Source organism: Notechis scutatus, chromosome 1, assembly GCF_049901735.1.
Source record: "Notechis scutatus isolate UNSWTSFEM ecotype Mainland chromosome 1, rNotScu1.2, whole genome shotgun sequence".
Taxonomy (NCBI): Eukaryota; Metazoa; Chordata; class Lepidosauria; order Squamata; family Elapidae; genus Notechis; species Notechis scutatus.
The window spans coordinates 233613459-233633334 of record NC_142009.1 but is presented as its reverse complement, the minus strand read 5'-3'; the positions used below and the strand labels follow the sequence as shown (position 1 = coordinate 233633334).

At 39.8% G+C, this 19876-nt stretch overlaps 2 protein-coding genes across 2 annotated transcripts; both read left to right on the top strand.

Annotated features, from left to right (window-relative positions):
• Window positions 1-4439: 4439 nt before the first annotated feature.
• On the top strand, window positions 4440-8361 carry LOC113431156 (interferon-induced transmembrane protein 1-like). The gene is made up of 2 exons (XM_026693509.2): window positions 4440-4808; window positions 7304-8361. The coding sequence occupies exons 1-2, from the start codon at window positions 4593-4595 to the stop codon at window positions 7505-7507; spliced, it is 420 nt and encodes a 139-aa protein (XP_026549294.1). The 5' UTR covers window positions 4440-4592; the 3' UTR covers window positions 7508-8361.
• Window positions 8362-15465: 7104 nt separating this feature from the next.
• IFITM5 (interferon induced transmembrane protein 5) lies at window positions 15466-19612 on the top strand. The gene is made up of 2 exons (XM_087950696.1): window positions 15466-15708; window positions 16601-19612. The coding sequence occupies exons 1-2, from the start codon at window positions 15559-15561 to the stop codon at window positions 16820-16822; spliced, it is 372 nt and encodes a 123-aa protein (XP_087806822.1). The 5' UTR covers window positions 15466-15558; the 3' UTR covers window positions 16823-19612.
• The last annotated feature ends 264 nt before the right edge of the window (window positions 19613-19876 follow it).

Sequence of the window (19876 nt, the reverse complement as noted above, 5' to 3'; positions counted from 1 at the left end):
GCTCGCCTTGCCTTGGTCATGCGTGCTGATGCCGGTACCGGTCCATGGATCATTTTGTGATGCCAGTACCGGGCCGTGGTACAAAAATGGTTGGGGGCCACTGCTCTAGTTAGCAATTCGATATTTCTGGAGAAGCTTCATAAGATTAGATTTACAACTCTTAATGCCTTTTTGGCAATGCTGTTACAGTGAGCTCTGGAGCTTAGGTCATTTGATATGAGAATTCCAAGGTCCTTGACATAGTGAAGATCATCAACGAGGTCATATCCGCCTAGTTTGTATTTGGTGTACTGATTTTTTTTACCAATGTGTAGGACAGAGCATTTGTTGGTTGAGTTTTGGAGTTGCCAGATGTTTGACCATTCAGACACATAATCAAGGTCGCTTTGAAGGATAGTAGCATTGTCAGTGATGTTGAATAGTTTTACATCATCTGCAAAGAGAATGCAATTGCTTATAAGGTGATCACAAAGGTCATTTATATAGAGTGTGGGTCCTAAAACGCTGCCTTGGGGAACACCGCTGTTAAGTGGAGCAGGGTTTGATATAATGCTCCCTATTTTTACTATTTCTTGCCTATTTGACAGGAATGCAGTAATCCACTTATGGAGGGATCCGGAAATGCCATAAGAGTTTAGTTTTAACAGTAGTTTGTCATGTACCACTGAATCAAAGGCTTTGCAGAAGTCTATGTAAATTGCGTCTATAGCTTTACCCTGGTTAAGTAGAGTAGTCGGTATGTTTTTGCAGTGTAGGAGTTTATTTATTTATTTATTTGATTTGCTAATTGTTTACAAGATAATAAGTATAAGTGTATACATAGTTGTGAATACATGAAATGGGTACATATAAGAAAAATAAAAGAATAAGAGAAACAATAGGACAGGGACGGTAGGCACGTTGGTGCGCTTATGCACGCCCCCTACAGACCTCTTAGGAAAGGGGTGAGGTCAATAGTAGACAGTCTAAGGTTAAAGTTTTTGGGGTTTGGGGAAGAGACTACAGAGTCGGGTAGAGTATTCCAGACATTGACCACTCTATTGCTGAAGTCGTATTTCCTGCAATCAAGTTTGGTGCGGTTTACTTTGAGTTTGTATCTATTGTGTGCTCTTGTGTTGTTATGGTTGAAACTGAAGTATTCATTGACAGGTAGGACATTGCAATGTATGATTTTGTATACCATGCTTAAGTCAGACCGAAGACGGCGTAATTCAAGGTTTTCTAGTTCTAGAATTTCAAGTCTGGTGGCATAAGGTATTCTACAACGAGTAGAAGAGTGGAGAACTCTTCTTGTGAAATATTTCTGGACTTTCTCAATTGTGCTAATATCAGATACGTAATGAGGGTTCCAGACTGATGAACTGTATTCGAGTATTGGTCTAGCAAATGTTTTGAATGTTCTGGTTAGTAGTGTGATATTACCAGAGAAAAAGCTACGTAGGATTAGGTTAACAACTCTTAATGCCTTTTTGGCTATGTAGTTGCAGTGGGCTCTAGCACTTAGATCATTAGAGGTGAGTATTCCAAGGTCCTTTACAGAGCTTGGGTCATCAACAAGATCTTGACTATTCAGCTTGTATTTTATTTTCTGATTTTTTTTTGCCAATATGTAAGACAGAGCATTTATTTGTTGAGATTTGAAGTTGCCATTTGTTTGACCATTCAGATACATAGTCAAGATCTTTTTGTAGGGTAGCAGTATTGTCTGTGGTATTGAACAGCTTTACATCATCAGCGAAGAGAACGCAATTGCTCTTAATATGATCACAGAGGTCGTTTATGTAGAGTATGAAGAGAGTTGGTCCTAGAACACTGCCTTGGGGGACACCACTATTGACAGGTACAGAATTTGATAGGACGCTCCCGATTTTGATCATTTGTTGTCTGTTTGACAGGAATGCTTCTATCCAGTTATTCAGTTGTCCAGAGATACCATAGGATTTTATTTTTAGGAGTAGTTTGTCGTGTACCACTGAATCAAAGGCTTTACAGAAGTCTATGTAGATTGCGTCTATTGCTTTGCCCTGGTCGAGTTGTGTCGTCCATATGTTTTTGCAGTGTAAGAGTTGCAGATTACAGGATAGTTTTTTTCTGAAACCAAATTGTTTATTGGAGAGTAGGTTGTTTGTCTCTAAGTGGAGGATAATGGATAGGTTAATAATTGATTCCATGACTTTACAGGTGACGCAGCATAAGGAGATTGGCCTGTAATTTTCAACTAGGCTTGGGTCTCCCTTTTTGAAGATGGGGATGACTGTGGCTTGTGACCATAGGTTAGGCAAGGAGCTGGTCCTGAAAGATTTTTCAAAGATTATGCTTAGAGGTTTGGCTATGGCAGTGGATAGCTTTCTTAAGAAGTAGGCACATATTCCATCCGGTCCAATAGATAGAGATGGTTTTAGATTGCGTAGTGCTTTTTCAACATTGTCTTCTGTGAAATCGATATGTATTAGATCATTGTTGTTATCTGTGGTACGGCTAGGAAATACTGGGCATGATCCATTGCTGTTTACAAATACTGAGCCAAAGAATGTGTTAAAGATGTTGGCTTTAATGGTGTCGGCGTTGCAGTCTTTACCATCAGGTCCTATCAAGGGAGGGATGGACCTTGAGTCTTTTAGTTTGTTGTTTACAAAATTGTAAAAAGCACGGGTGGAATTGGTGCTTAGAAGGTTTTCCTCTTGTTTAATGTGATAATTGGTGCATTCGGTCTTTATCTGGTGGCATAAATTTTTGTATCGGTTTTTGAAATTGGCAACGTGACCAGATTTGTTTTTCCGCCAGAGTGATCTCTTTTTGGATTGAAGTTTCCTTATTGATATGGGTAATCTGCTTTTTTGTTTTGTTTTGGGAGTTGTTATTGGAACATATAGTTTGATGACTCTTTTGACTTCAAGTAAAAATATGTTGTAATGGTCTTCAACAGTATTGCATCCAGTGAATAGAGATTGCCAATCAAGGGATGAGAGATCGTTGTCTATAAGATCATAGTTGCCATTTTTGAAGTTACAATTGGGGATTACATCATTGTGGTGATTTTTGTGTGGACGTATGTTGAGACAAAAGTCAATCATATTGTGGTCACTACTGGAAAAGGGTTCTTTAGTTTGTATTCCGTAAATTAAATTCAAACTATTGCAGAAGATGAGATCGAGGCAGTTGTTTAGTCTAGTGTTGTTGGTTACTAGTTGTTCCAGTCCCAGATTTGTAATAGCATTGTAGAAGGTTGTGTGTATGATTTCAGTTGTACAATCATTTAGGGTCCAGTCAATATGAGGTAGATTGAAATCACCAAGAAGGATAAAAGGGTATGGGCAGGATGCAGCCCATGTTAGTAATGTATTTGGCTTGTTTACATGTTCGATGTCATAATCAGGTGCTCTGTAACATAGTAAGAATCGAATTGTGATATTTAAGGATAGTTCACAGATGATGGTTTCAGGAAGAGCAAGCTCCTGGGTAACTTGGATATTTTTTAGATGTAAGTATTTTTTATAGAATATAGCAACACCACCTCCTCGACGATTTTCACGATCTGATCGGTAAACATGATAGTCTCTTACTGTGGTAATGGAGTCGGGGAGAGATGCATTGAGCCATGTTTCACAGACAAATATAATGTCGAAGTTAGCCATATTTAGGAGGATGAGAAATTCAGGTATTTTATTCACGAGGCTTCTTGCATTGAGTAGTTTGCATTTAAGGCCGGCAGTAGTTGGAATTGAGGTAGTTGGGGGCGTGCGTGCCTAGAGTTGTAGATTGCGGGACAGTTTTTTCCTGAAACCAAATTGTTTAATTTTACATATATCTGAGTTGTTTGACTCATATTCCACTTTTTCATTATTTCAAGTTTCAGCACCACATACGATTGGAATATATTTTCTAAAAAAAAAAAAAAACGGGAGGGGGGGAAGGGGCCTGACAAGCCAGCAGTCAAGTTAGGCGGTTTTCGAACATTCGACACGAGCTCAAAAGGTTCCTTCCCCACGACTCCTATAAACTGAAAGCTACATTTATATAGTTGGTTTTATTTATTTGATTTGTCAATCGCTTACAAGATAATAGGTGTAAAGTATAAACATGAGTAAGAATACAATAAATAGGTATGAATAAATGGGGACAAAAAGACAGGGACCGTAGGCACGATTGGGCACTTATACACGTTGGGAGTGCTCGCATCTGCTCTCAATCTGGTCTCGACGAAAAAGGGTTTCCCAATATTTGTCCGCGGCCCTGCCCACCGGAGTACATGGTTTGAAGCAGACTGGAGCTCTAATATTAGGCAAGCATCACAAAAAGCTATTATGGGCTGCCGCAGGATAAGAAATACCAGCTCTTAAGCACGTTGTGAGGCCTGCGCTGTTTCGAAACTCATGCAGCTCCCAAACTATTGGCTGAAAGCCAGCGGCATTGTCCTCCCCGGGCTTGGGTCGCTCGGTTTCGTTTTTCTGATTTCTTGCTAGATTTCGTTTTCTCCGGTAGGTTTAATTTCTCAAGTAGCCCCCGCCCTCTCCTTTCCTTGAGTTTGGCGGCGCAGCCCCGCCCGCTCCGCTTGCGGGACGCTTCGCAGAGTTTGGCGTTCTCGGGCAGCGATGTCGTCCGGCGCCGTTTGCCTCCACATGCAGCCCTGCTCCTATGAAGGCGCCGACAACGAGAAGGAAGTCTCGGCCCACCTCAAACCTGCCTCGAGGAGAGTCGCCGGGGAGCAGCCCAGTGACTATCTCCTCTGGTCATTGTTCAACCTTTTCTTCTTGAGCGGCTACTGCTTCTGCTGTCTCAGCTTCAGCGCGCTCGTCTTCTCCGTCAAGGTGAGTTTCTTTCCCATTTCTTTCCCATTTCTGCAGTTTCGATTCCATCTGAGTTTTCCACACACCCCACCCCGCGTAACATTTCTTTCGGGAACTCTCTTTCTTTGCTTCGTTCAGTATTTCAAAGTATCCGCTTACTTTTCTGGGTTTTGGCTCTGCCCCACGCTGCAACCCACGGGTCTTTTAGGCCCCCGTCAACACATCCATTAAGTGGAAATTTCAGGCTCTGTTTTCTTCTTCCTGGCACCGCCGGCTGGATTTTTCTCTGCAGAATTGCATAAGCGGGACTTTCCGTGGCAAAGCTGCTTAACGCTGGAGATATATGGCCACCCTCCCGGCTTATTTAAGAAAACTTCATTCTCCCGAACGCTGAGACAATTTAGGGATCTAGGGGTTGTTGTTTTTTTTTTTAACAGCATGGGACATTTTTGTGGGTGTATAAGGAGAAAAGGATGGGGGGTGTTTAAATGTGCAATCATTTGTGAGATATTTGCTTTAATAATCTCTCTAGCACTAGCTTTTTGTGTGACAAGCAAGAATATGTGAAGAAACCAGCTTTGACTTTGTTTGCTAATGAAATTCATAGGGGGTGTGTATGGTGGAATTGTCTCACTATATTTTGGTCTTAGAATGAGGTCCTATTTAAAAGAAAGGCATCGTGCTTTTGGAAGAGCAGTCTTCCAAAATGTTTTTGGTCTTCTCAGATTCTCTGAGGAAAGACTTGACCCCAATGTGTTGCTATCACCTGTCTTCAAAAGAGTGGATTATTTACTGATGATATTAATACACTACACTCCCAACACTTTGCATCCATACAATTCAGAGTTATAAACATATTAACAAACAAAATATAGTCTTAGCATGGAAATGGAATAAAAAGAAGCAAAAATAACATGGACAAATACTGTTTTAGATCTGTTTCCGAGTGGGTATCGGGAGGTTCCCAGGAATTGGTCTGGGATATGCACATTGGGGTATGTAATACCTGTAATTTATAAACTGGATCAGTTGCCGGAAGGCAGAATCCGCAACAAGCGTGAGCTGAATCAGGTCTAACCATGGGAGGTAATCTATGGACACAAATTTCTCGAGGTCTTATCCCACCTTTGGGAATTGCTATGAACTATAGAGATATTCATATTTTAAATAATTTTACTGTTGCTATGTTTAATGATACTATAAAGAATATTAAGATGATTAATGTAGAAATGTCTGAAATTGTACAGTTACTTTGCAAAATCGATATGCTTTAGATATTATGTTAGCTGCTCAAGGAGGAGTTTGTGCTTTAATTCATTCACATTGTTGTGTTTTTATACATAATTATGAGCCAAACATTACAAAAACTGTTCAGGACATGGAAGATCGTATTGCTCAGCATCAATCTGGAGCTGATGGGTTTAATGCATCATTCTGGGACAGTCTGTGGTCCTGGCTTCCTGATGGATCATGGTTTCGCTCCTTATTGCAAGGGGTTGTTATTATTATTGCTATATGTATCTTATTATGTTGTTTTATTCAATGTATTCCTAATCTATTACAAATGTGTACCTCAGTCTTCCGGCGTGAGGGATCAGGTCATGAGGGAACTGTGTACTATGCCACTAAAACACCCTTATCTTTGAATAAATAAAAAGGAGGGAATGTGGTAATATAACCTATTGATCATTTTATCATTTTCTGTAAGGCCTTTGTATAACTAGCAGTAAGTCTAGGAAGATGTGGGCATTCTTGGTGGGGGTAGGAGTATCTTTGCTCAGAGTGCCTCATTCTGTTTTGATTCTGCCAGTTTAGAAGGAATAGGAAAATGGGTGAAAGTTCAAGGTACAAGATACACAGTTGTGCTTTCTCATGGGACTTTCCAAACTTTCCCATGAGACTTTCCGTGGCTGTATGATCTCATCCTAGCAAGGTAACATCTGGGACTTTCCAAGATTGTGTGTTCTCATGCTGGTGAAGTAATCTCCTGTTGAGGTCATTGTTTTCTGAATATGCATACTGTATTTTTGCTTGTGTTTTTTCTCAATAAATACTGCTACCTGAGTTCTCTCAGGGTTGGCATTTTCTCAGAGACAGTTCCCTGTGTCTCATTTCAATGTCAAACCACCATAGAAAGACTTGACCCCAATGTGTTGCTATCACCTGTCTTCAAAAGAGTGGATTATTTACTGATGATATTAATACACTACACTCCCAACACTTTGCATCCATACAATTCAGAGTTATAAACATATTAACAAACAAAATATAGTCTTAGCATGGAAATGGAATAAAAAGAAGCAAAAATAACATGGACAAATACTGTTTTAGATCTGTTTCCGAGTGTAACACCCCCCAAGGGTAAAATATGAACAAAGATATGAAAGGCCGGAACTTTGCTATTTGATTGAACATAGCATTAATTTTCACAGCAGTCATATGTAGATAATTTGAGGTTTATAACTGGTATTAATATGCCTTAAGATTTAATTTTCTTTTCATTTTATCCTTTTCAGGCAAGGGATCGTAAAGTTATTGGAGATCCTGAAAGCGCGGCTACCTATGGGAAGAAAGCCAGATTCCTGAACATTGCTGCCTGTCTTATAGGCATTGGAATTACTGTTACTTGTTTCGTTGCAATAATTTTAAGTTCAGGAGATATTCTTAAATTGTTCCGAGAAATGAGGGAGAAACCCCAATTATTACAGCCAGGTCAATGAAAAACAAGTTATTCACCCAGGATATCATCATCAAACATTTTTACTGCCTATTGCTGCATCACTTTTCTGTCTCATGTATATTTTCCCTTGTCAAAAGAAGGATTCTGTGCAGTTTAATATAGCTTGCCATATTGACAGCAGGAGACATTCAGATTCTAGAATAGAGTTTTTCAACTGAATTCTGCAGAACTCCAGACTTCCATGACAACTTGACAGAGTTCACGAGAGACTTAAGACCAAGCAAACAAAATTCAATTCAGTACAGCCAGTGGTATTCAAAGCAATTTTTCTAAAGAAAAGCAGTCACATCCCAATAACTGAACACTGATTTCTATGTTAAAACATTAAATTCCCAAGTAATTGTGTAAGTTTTTGTGCACTAGAAAATGTTAATTTTGCATTTATAATATTTTACTTTGTATACTTAGGATAAATGGAGGAATCATGGGACACTAGTTGAGGTATTAGTTATTTTGAAATTCAAATAATTGACAAAAAGCATAAAAATTATTCTGAAAGTTTTCTGTTATTACTGTAGTGCTTTGCCTCTTAATCAGGTTTTAGGAATTTCTTTTAACAGGAATGGTGGCAACTTTTGTGAGCTTATAATATACCCCATCTTCTATACAATTAGTTGAACTTCTGAATTTATTTCTGTCTCCTTTCTATGATATGAGACCAACCACAATTGGCTTAATTGTTGTAATCTCCTTTTATACATTCTTTATTGCATGTATCTTCCCTGAATTGGGAATAGCTTTGATTTCAAGTGTTCATAACTAATTTCCTCAGTTTGAAGTGAGATGAGAACCAAACTTAGAACTGGCATGATTGAATCCAGGCTACTTGAAGAACTGTCTCATCCCACTGCTAGTATTGATCCCATGCCATATCAGGATTTAAAGATGACAACAAGCATCTTGACTTGCATGCAGACTCCTACTGGGAGTTAGTGCAGCTGGCATAACAGGGATCATCTACAAGTGCAATCAATATAGTCTCTGTACCTTATCCTAGCTTGACTCCAATGAGCTGCTTCCAGAACCCTTGGGAGCTGCAAGCCCTCTCCAAGAAGGAAAAGTTGGAGGTTGGATGAAAATTGTCCCATACTTCAGCTTAATGGGGGAGTGGGGGTGAATGGTTTGGATCACAATCCTTTTTTTAAATATAAGCATGTAGGAGAAATCAGGCATTAAATGGGAATAATATTCTGTGTATTAATACTTTAGCAAGCCACAGCCTTTGTTCCTCTCATTTGCTGGTACAGGTCTGCCCTCAATTGGGCATTTTCAGCAACAAAGATGGGCCAAAGGAAGTGCTATATAGTAAGTGCCAATACAGTTGAATACATCCCTGTATTACTCTTCTCATGTAATTATTGCTTAGTTAGTGATTATTGCTGTCGGGCTCTACATATTACCAGCATCCTGAAGCCCGACATTACAGCTGTGCCTTCGAGCTGTGAATCCCTGATAGCTATGAATCCCTGATCTGCACTTCGAATCCGGCATTGCAACTTGGCAGGCAGCCAAACCAGACCAGCAGAGAAGGAAGGGAGGGCTGTGGGTGACATTTCACAGCCTCAGAAGCCAACTTCGGAATGTGGGAGGGCTGTGTAGCCTTGGAACTCAGATAATACAGATAGATATTTCTTTTGCAATGTTTGGCTTTAACACAGTGCTGGTTTTAAAGCAAAGTGATCATTGTTATTTAGGATACTAATGGGAGCTAGGGTGAAGGGAGGAACGTAATATGATAATGGGCGGATTAGGGTGGGGCGGAGGTAATTGGGCAGGGATGGATAAAACAATGTTGGGAGTTAACTCTTTTCAACACTGACTTTACACGGACATCCATTGTTACAATTGTTGCCCTGATTGTGAACACAGCAATAAACTCTTCAATTTCCACTCTACAAGAGTGAGTAACATGGTTTATTGATTGAAGTCTCCAGTTCTTGGCAGAGATCGACAATTGCTTCCTTCTTGAACTAATTTCTTGGAATACGTAAGAGGCCATACCCATGCACTGTGGAAACCAATTTGAGGTCATTGCCTTTTATGGGGAGGGGAGCATTTATTTACTTAGAAGATTTACTGCCTACTCACTCTCTGAATCTGGGAGGCTTACAAACAATAAAAAACCAACACAAAAAGAATAAAAAACAATAAATTCCCACCCCACCCCCTTGTGACAACAAGCAATCAGACAAGCCCCTTCATGGGCTCCTCCTTACTCTGGGTTCCCCAGGCCCATTGGCAGAACCAGGTCTTCAGGGCCTTGTGAAAGAGCGTCAACATTTGGGTCAATGTAATCTCTGAGGATGATGTTCCAAAGAGAGGGAATCATTTGTACCACTGCTTTGAATAAGCAAAGGATGTGCATAAAACAGAAAATGTATTCTCAAAGTTAAGCTGATCTGTTCCAGGATGACTAGGATATGGATGGAACAAAATCTGGAATGTTTGCTTGTTTTAGTTTTAGATAATCCACATAATGAATGTTAGCCCCATTAGGTAGACCAGAGCAGAAAACCAATTCCACAGGAAGGCTATTTTTATTGGGATTGTCTATATAAGAAGAGAAACTTGCAAGCCTGAATGTGCTGTATCTTTCCCCTCTTATACTCCTGTTCATTAGGAAAAGAGCCTGTCTGAGTCTCTTCCAAATGTTTTCTATTGGTTGTGGACTTAAGATCTGCTTTACCCATGGTCACTTTGATAAGAGAACTGCCATATCTGTTACAATCTTCTTCCTTGTGCTTTACATTAACATGATTTCAGAGGTTCTGGACATGTAAAATGATGGGATGCAGAGCAAATCTCAAACAGCAAAACTGGATAAGTCCTGGATTGAAGCAAAGAGAGAAATAATTCAATTTAAGCGATTGTCCAGATGATCTGGTAGCCTTGCCAGGCTGGCTCCAGATGGTTAAAAAAATCAAGAAGGTGGCCATAACCGTTTTGCTAACTATGTTGTCTGCACCCAAAAGTCTCACTTTGCAATCCAGAACATGGATTCCCTCCATTCCACTCCAATATTTAAAAGTTTATATTTTCTTTTTTCCTGGTTGTCTGCAAATAAATTTAAAAATTACATAGGATGGGAAATAGTGGGAGGACTGTCCAGCCTGTCCAGGGGAGAGATTCCTGATTGGGAAATCCTCAAAATTTCTTTGCCAACACCATGTCTTGTAAATTAACACATTATAGTACATTGAATAGCATTTACAGCTCTTAACACACAAACTAAAAGATTCTTGATAAACCAAGTACCTACTCGTAATCCCCTTAACAACTTTAAAAACTGAAGTGCTAAAGAAAAACTTGAGCGAACAGCAAGTTCCAACAGGTCTTTCCAGCAAAGTATGCCATGAATCCCACCAGCAATATACAAGAACACGAACAAGCTAAAATGATAGAATCTGTGTAGAAAGGAGGTCTAGTCAAACCCTCACGCAGGCAGGAATCCTCAGTCCATCCAAGGACCTTCCGATCTTTGCTCCAAAACGCCAGTGATAGACTCCCAAGAGAGAGGCTGTTCCAGAAAATTCCTCATTTTGAGTTTGGATCTTCCTCTAAAGCTTCTATCCATTGGTTCTTGTCCTTCCCTTGAACACTACGGAGCATAAATCTGCACCCCACTTCTTTGACAGCCCTTCAGGTATTGGAAGACTGCTCTTGTGACTCCCTTTGGCCTTTGTTTCTTTAAGCTAAACTTACCCAGTTCCTTTAACTGTTCTTCATAGAATTTAGCCTCCAAGCCCCTTACTATCTTTGTGGCTCTTCTCTGCACTCTTTCCAGTGCTTCAAATCCTTCTTGTATTGTGGCAACCTGATATGGATATGATATGTGGAGGTCTGATTAGTGCAGTGGGAGGGGAGGTATCCACACACTCAAGGGCCTAAGAGAATAAAACACAGGTTGGCTCTTTTTACAAAATAGAAGAGCAAGGTTAGGACTGAGGGATTATCCCCATATATCATATGTTTGATTAAATCACATACCCACAATTGCTAATACTTCCAGACTAGTACAACAGTTACACTTGCCTTTTCTCTTGTGAGATTAATAAAAGTTTGGCATGATTTCATTCAGATAAATCAGACTGGAGGAAAGGATGTTAAAGAATCCTACTATCACTGCTCCAAAAAAAGAAGAGATGTGATGTTTTAAAGATAGGATATATGCTCCATAGTAACTGTTCTATTCCTCACAGCACGAGCACATTCCACCAACCTCTCTTCTTTCAGCTGTGACTCCACCATGTGGCCATTACAAATCTTGCAAGAAACCTATGACTAAAGCAGGGGTGGGGAACCATGGTCCCTTTTCTGACTTGTGGACGTCAACTTCATGCTGACTCAGGAATTCTGGGAGTTGAAGTCCACAAGTCAGAAAAGAGACATGGTTCCCCATCCCTGGCCTAAAGGAAAGTAAGATCAAATCTCCTGGGTAATATTTTTTTTATTCTGGCCAGCATTTTGTGTATGTATTATATTGAAGTATTAGCTTCAATTGTGGGATAAGGGATGGAAGGAGGAAAAGGTGGGGTGGAGAGAGAGATGGATGGTTGGAGAAAGATGAGAAAAAATGAAAATAGGCAAATGAAATGGAAAATATAGGGATTGTGTTGGGGTTAAAGCTTTTGAGGTCTTCCCCACAATTTAATCTTATTCCAAAATCAAATAAGTGCATTAGTTTAATATTTTCCAATACTAATGATGGGTCTCCTTTTCAATATTATGTGATTTCTTTACTGACTTTTTTTCTGATTTAAATATTTTTTTTTCTGGGCAACTTGTTCATTTTTCAAGGGTGATTAATAATCAGCACCAGATATGCAAGATTGACACAGCAAAGATTTTATTAAAATATTTTCTTTAAGACATGTCAAACAAAAGCATTATTATAAAAAGATGAACCATTGCTAAGTTGCTCAATGCAGTACATACTAAAAAGGGGGGAGGGGCCTGCATCATGAAGACATGCCCTCCATCTTACCTTTTTGGCATTTCTCATGGGCACTACTGCCTTCTTTTTCTGAATTTAAAAAGGCTTGCTTTTTAAGATTCCCCCATGATTCCAGTTTAAGGCTAGCTTGAAGTATATATTCTCACTTGAACAAACTATAGCTAAAAGAGCTGGAGACTAGTCAGACAGGCCAATGTTTCCTCATCAGGGAAGAAGACTACCATTTTTGTACTTGACAATTCTTCTTTGTAGGAAAGTTAAAAGCTAACTGGTTTCTCACCTTGGTCCCCTTTTCATGGGAAGTCCAGAGATGAACCCTACAGCTTTAGCCAGTGCATAGGTTCTGGAAAAGAAGTTGGGATCTAGGAATGGCATAGCCTTAGAACCAGAAAATGAGTAATATCTGGTTTGTCCCTCCATCTTGTCTATATTATACAATCTACATTCAATAGGGCACTTCCACAGGACATGATATCCATTCCCCAATCCCTCCAAAGCAGTTTTCACTGCAATCTTGAAAATACATAGACTGGAATGAGCAAATGGGGGTTCTCCCTCTCACTGATCAGAAACAGTTTGCCAAAACATAGTTCCTTTACTACCTGATTCACTGCTAGTCTTAAGTAACAAGACTTGCCCTCTCTGAAAGAAAAAAATTAAGTTGCTAATTCCATTCAGGTTCCCAATACTTATTATAAACATTTATCTGATCATGTTCAAAATAAATGAAGTGTCATTTGGAACAGTGAAATTATCCAGTTACCAAGATATCATTCTTTCTATATTAACAATTCCATTTGGAACTGTGAAAGTGAGACATGAAGACTTGCCCTATGCTTCTAACCAGGAATAGAGCAAGAAACTTTTAACAAAATGCATACGTTTAGACTGCAGAAACTGGAAGGCAATGCAAGAGTGCTGACTATGTCATTGTTTCAACTTTACTAACCAAAATCCCTTCACTTCCCATTCAACACACAAAGGAAATAAAAGGGAAAGAAATCCTAAATAGCCTGTATTTTTCATGTCACTTTGTCCACAGCTAAAAAGAGAGGAGAACTAATCAGATTTCTCTCAGCCTGCTTCTCTGGTGGGTTACTCAGTGGGAAAGGCAAGGCTGGCAAGTCAGTTTTCCTCTTAAAGGACCTACTCAGGATTGCTGAAATTCAAAAGCCAGGAAGAGGAATGAGGCAAGACTTCTGTCCAATGGGAAAACAGGTTGCTTGCAAGCTCTCTGGAACTTATTTCAACCCATCCTATCAGCTGGACATGGTTATCGTGCTCTGGATCTCATCAATTAAGCAACATCATCTTATATGAGCTAGGAGTTGTGACTTTCCTATCATTGCACCTATCCTATGGAATAGTCTTCCCAGAATCCTGAGATATGGCTCCAACTTGCTAGCATTTAGGGAAACATATAGGCAGGGGTGGGATTCTACCAGTTTGCACCTATTCGCTAGAACCAGTTGTTAACATTCTAAGCAGTTCGGAGAACCGGTTAGAAGAAATTACTGGCCTAATCCTGTAAGGAAGGCAGGAAGTAAACATTCTGGTTTTGCTTACAGAAACTGCCTCTCCATTAACCCTTATTACATTCTTGGCAGGACTAGACTTCCTGTCTCAGAAACTTCTCTGGAGTTTTTTTCCCCTTCTTTGCTGGTACTTTGCTTGTGTGGAGTGACCATTCAAAGTTACAATGGCACTGAAAAAAGTGACTTATGACCATTTTTCACACTTATGACTGTTGCAGCATCCCCACAGTCATGAGAGGCCAGGCGAAGAGATGCGTGCCTCGATGTGAGTGATGTTGAGTTGACCACGCCCACCAACTAAGCTACGCCCACAGAACCGGTTGTTAAAAAATTGGAATCCCACCCCTGCATATAGGCCTGCCTCTTTCTGTAGGTTCTGGGATAGGACATGGGGCTGCTTTTAAGCTTATGTGAACAACCTTAGGAATAAATCAAATGAAATCACTTTTGTATGTGTGAAGATGTGCAATTTTGTCCCACAGGTACTTTTTTTTCAGGAGGCAACTGGACTTTCTTGATTTTTCTTTTGAAGACGTTTCTCTTCTCATCCAAGAAGCTTCTTCAGCTTTGACAGGATAGTGGGGAATGGAAGGATTTATATTCCTTGCAGACAGCTTGACATTTACATCCTACTATACAATTTGAAATGAATGCCCTTTGAATGGTGTGAGAGTAGGAATGGATTTGCAGACTATAGGAACCAGGACCACTCCTCAGGTGACCCTGAGGACACAGTTAAACCTCCAAGTGCCTCAAAGACCTTCTAAAAAGATGCAAATATCCAACTGTCTGTAAAGAGTCTAAATCCTTTCATTCCCCATCATCCAGTCAGAACTGAAGAAGCTTCTTGGATGAGAAGTGAAACATCTTCAAAAGAAAAAACAAGAAAGTCCAGTTGCCTCCTGAAAAAAAGCACCTTTGGGAGAACCATGATCTGGATAACTGAGGATCTCTACAGACGTATGCGGTTTTGGTTTTACTGCAACAGAACTGTCAGGTCAGTTGCCAATCTTAGGTAAACATTACAAGTTCACAGAAGTCTAGGGCCACTTCTGCAGTGTTTGTGGGCAAAACTCAGGAAATAAACAATGGGGCAAGAGAAGACACAAAAACGAGAAGAGGCAATGCAAATGACTTCAAGATCCCTTTGCTGTATGTTCCTCTGTCATTCACAGAAAGACCCTGAAGTGAGAAAGTGGCACCGTGTAACCTTTCGATCTTTTGCCTTTGTGCCACGTGCCTCCATTGTGGAGAGTAGTGCCGTAACAACCACAGTGATATATAAAAAGCATTCCTTGCCCAAGTGAGAGAGGGCAGCCATGAAAACCAAATATTTCTTTTAGTCCTAGCAAGGCATTTCTGATAACCACAGTCAAACTAGAGCTGTAATTTCTTTGCTATATAAATAGACGGAGATGAAAATGTGCCTTAGCCAGGAACTATATAAAAGGCTTCCCTAGTCTGGCTCCCTCACAGGCTAATCTTACTGGGAAACTGCATTTCCTCTTTCTTTCTCTGCACTTTTGCAAAATCTGCTTGCCCATGACACCCCATGAGAAGGAACCTTCTCCCACTATCATCCCTGTCAGGCCTCCTGTGGTCCCCCAGGACTATATGATTTGGTCAGTCTTCAACACCCTCTATATGAATATCTGCTGCCTGGGCTTTGTAGCTCTTGCCTATTCTGTCAAGGTAGGATATTTTTTTTGATATTATTCTATATTGAGAGTTGCATTGGGGTTTGACTGTTTACCTGAGATGGTCCCTACTAGGGAGCTTTTGGAAAGAACAAAGAGACAGAGGAACATGTTGATGTGGGAAAGACTAGGCTACAATGCGATCAATCCTTATTTATGTTAGTTATTTTGGGAGGTGTTATTTGCAATGAAACTAGTTTAGGCTCACTTACTGAAAAGGACTACATGATAGCATGAGCAAGAATCAGCAGAGAATTTATAAGGCAACCTTTGCACCAGTATCTTTGCCATCTGGTGATGAATAAATGGTAGTTATGTTTAAGAGGCTGCGTTCTGTGCTTTGTGAAAATGTGAGATTAAAAACAGCATAGCATGATAACAGAGGTAGTGATTTACAAGCAATTGGAATCAGTCGAAGCACAGATGGGGAAAAAAAAAACCCTCTAGGAACTATTTAGAGTGTGTGGGCAAATTGTAGAGAACAATTTCATGTGGTTTTTCCCTGGAAGGAAGACATGCCATGTTCCTATTCTGGTTAAAATTAAAGGATGTTTAACTGCTGGTCTACCAAGATTAAGGACATGAATTGATTTCTCCTGCTGCCTCTTTGGGATTTCTGCATTAGATTAGCCTTCCACAAGTTAGATGGGATTGAACTGAGATGTATGAAATGTAGCAGCACATCACTAAACAGAATTGTTAACGTGGATTCTGGTTTTTTTTTTTTTTTTGTCAGCATTCTTCCCCGAAACTGTGCCATTTGTACTTTGGAAGACAGGGGAAGAGCACAAACATTTAACATGACAGCAAGTTTATATAAAGTGGTTTATATAAACTATATGTATTCAAAAATATGTTTTCAAATATTACATTTTTTTCCTTTGAAGGCTCGGGATCAGAAGGTGACTGGGGATCTGGAAGCTGCTCATCGCTATAGTTCCAAAGCCAAATGCTACAACATCCTCGCCACAATGTGGAGTGTGGTGCTACCATTGGTGCTCATTGCTTTGGTGATTACAGGTGTCCTTCACCTTTCCAAGCTGGCTCAGGAATCCATGGACTATTTGGCTTACAGACTGTTCCCAGAGGATGCTGAGGACAAAAAGTGAGGGGGAAACAAGAGTTGGGTATAACTCAAGCACTGCACAATACAAAACCTCTACCGGCTTCTGATCTGGGTCATCTAGTTCACTACAGCAAAGCATTAATCAAGCCTAGGACTCCTTTCTCAGAAAATGCTGCAGATGTTCATCCTTGGTGTCCTTCATAAACTTGAGGCTGAATTGTTCTGTCTCTGCTCTGCCTCACACTTCTCTCTTTATTTTCCTCCCTAGCTTTCTTATATTCTGTGGGATCTGCACACATTTTGGGTAAGCAGACATGCAGAACTCAAAGAAAGCAGGTAAAAAAGGTAGCCTAATAAAAAATTATTATTATTATGCTTCTGGAAACTGATTTGTATTTATAAAGATAGCCTTGTTTCTTTCAAATTACTTGCTAATATGTTTCTATCTATAGGATTAATAACAAGATATATTAGCTAAAACAGATTTTTTAAGCTGATCTTTTTTATGTTTTATTTATGGTGAGATCCCAGGACAAGAAATCTTGAAATGAATAGTTAATGGAATTTAATCAATCTGGCATATGCAGAAAATCAATGGGAGGGTTTATTTTATTTTATTTTTAACAAAGGTGTAATTTAAGTTCAATAATAAATTATCTCAACCAAGAGTTAGATTCCCCATTGAACTTAATGGTATTTTCTTCTTAATAACGTTTTAAAAGATCGCATTGTTAATCTATAAGCCAGAAAACGAACTAATAAAATGTTTTATCATGCATTGACACAATAGGTGGAGAGTCTTTTACAAAAGTCTTCCCCAATTGACTATATTTGCTAAGTGAGGCTGAGGCAAGTCAGAAATATCTAAAAGGCATGTCAGAATAAGAACATTTGTCACTTGGGCATTTTTTTAGTTAATGTAGACGACAAGGTCAAGGCCCATTGAATAATTCTAATGGTTTGGTATTGGTGTGGGAGGGTGCTCTCTTAGATTACTTAGGAGCAAGCCCTCAAATCTTCCTTAGAGTCCTATTTGGTTCCTTACATGTTGCTGATGTCAATTTCTCTTTATACAAATAGTCCTTGATTTACAACCATTCATTTAGTGGCTGTTTGAAGTTACAATGGCACTGAAAAAAGTGACGTATTACCATTTTCCACATTTATGACTATCCCCATTGTCATGTGATCAAAATTTGGACGCTTGGCAACCAGTTCATATTTATAACGGTTTCAGGGTCCTGGGGTCACGTGATCACCTTTTGCGACCTTCTGACAAGCAAATTTAATGTGGAAGCAAGATTTACTTTTCAACTGTGTCAGTTAACAACTGTGGTTACTCACTTAACAACTGTGGCAAGAAAGGCCATAAAATCTTGCTTACAGCTGTTTTGCTTACCAACAGAAATTTGGGGATCAATTGTGGTCATAGGTCGAGGATTACCGGTAGTTGCTATTTAAGTACAGAACTGAGGCAGCGCACTAGTCTTCTCTACATTTCAATGTTAATATAAGTAATTATTTTAATCTGGGTCACTTTTCAACCTATGATTTATTCTAACCTAAATAAAAGAGAGAGAGAAAGAAAGAGAGGGAGGGGGAGAGGGAGAGAGAACTCTGTAATATACACTTGAAGGTATAAAATTGTACAGAATAGTATCTGAAGCAGAAGAATTAGGGGTATGTGCTTGCAGTGCTGTTCAAAAAAAAAGTGAAGCTGACACATAAAGTATTTTAGCTTTCATTATGTGGTAGTGGCAGCCATCTTGCCTCTTTGACACTCTTTATTCTCTCCCTGGAAATGTCCTTGAGAAGAGCTGTTGTTATCAAGTAGAAAAGAAAATCCTTGACTGTTTAGAACAGGGGTCCCCAACCTCTGGGCCACAGTCCACTACCAGGCTGTGGCCTATTTGCAACCGGGCCGTATGAGCGGTGGACTGGCACACATGCACGTATGCCTCACTGCTCTCAGGAGTTAAGCTGTGCACATGTGTGCCGGCCTGCCTCTCACATGGACTGGTTCCCCTCTACTTCCCCAGGCTGGCCTCCAAGCCGCAAAGGTTGGGAACTGCTGGTTTAGAGTGAAAGGTGGTAACTTCCAACTGCAATCTCAGAGTTTTTCAAAACTAGCGATAGGAGATAATAGAATCTACTGCAAACGTAATTTGGACCCAAAATCTATTTTCTCTAAATCAGAGTTGTCAAACTCGCGGCCCTCAGGCTGGATGTGTTACATGCTGGCTCCGCCCTCACCCGGTTTTAGCGAAGGGGAAAAAAGTCCTGATATGTCACCGTGACACCGCCATGATGATGCGAGTTTGACACCCCTGCTCTAAATAGTCATGACTTAAATGGGCCTGCAGCTTTAACTGAATAACTTCCTTAACGTACAGTTAAGGGCAATTTTGGGCAAGTCAAACAGATGGAAACTAATCTAGGAAAGAAGCAACCTGGAATTAAGGAGAAATTTCCTAACAGTGGGAACAATTAACCAGTGGAACAGCTTGCCTCCAGAAGTAGTAAGTGCTTCATCACTGGAGGCTTTTAGGAAGAGACTGGACAGCCACTTGTCTGAAATGGTGTAAGGTCTACCACTTTAGCAGGGGGCTGGATTAGAAGACCTCCAAGGTACCCAATTCTATTCTGATTCTGATTCAGAAACATCTGTGTTATTCTTTCCTTTACTAAATAAATGTGATGCACTGCAGTGTTGAAACTGGATCAGGATATATTGTACTAATCTCTGCTTAATAAAATGCATAAACAATGCACCTATTCTAGATTTGAAACAATCTGAATATTGCTTCAGATCTGGGATACAAGATTGCTGCTGTATCCTCAGATATTTCTTAACCAAGCTTTTATTATAATAACCGAATATGTTAACTTTCTTTCACTTAGCAAAGGAGGAAGATATAGTCCACTTATATTATTACAGAGATACAGTACTTGCATTTGCTACCAATATAGAAGGATAATAAAATAACTCAAAACTCACTTACCAAGCTCTTCTGCTTTCCCTTGCCATTTGGGGCTTCTTGAGCGATGTTTTACAAAATGTCTATTGATTCACAACCTCTACTTAACATTCCTCTGA

Coding starts and splice junctions, on each gene's coding strand:
- LOC113431156 (XM_026693509.2), top strand. CDS start 4,593: ATGTCGTCCGGCGCCGTTTGCCTCCACATGCAGCCCTGCTCCTATGAA. Junction 4,809..7,303: donor CGCTCGTCTTCTCCGTCAAG/GTGAGTTTCTTT, acceptor TATCCTTTTCAG/GCAAGGGATCGTAAAGTTAT.
- IFITM5 (XM_087950696.1), top strand. CDS start 15,559: ATGACACCCCATGAGAAGGAACCTTCTCCCACTATCATCCCTGTCAGG. Junction 15,709..16,600: donor CTCTTGCCTATTCTGTCAAG/GTAGGATATTTT, acceptor TTTCCTTTGAAG/GCTCGGGATCAGAAGGTGAC.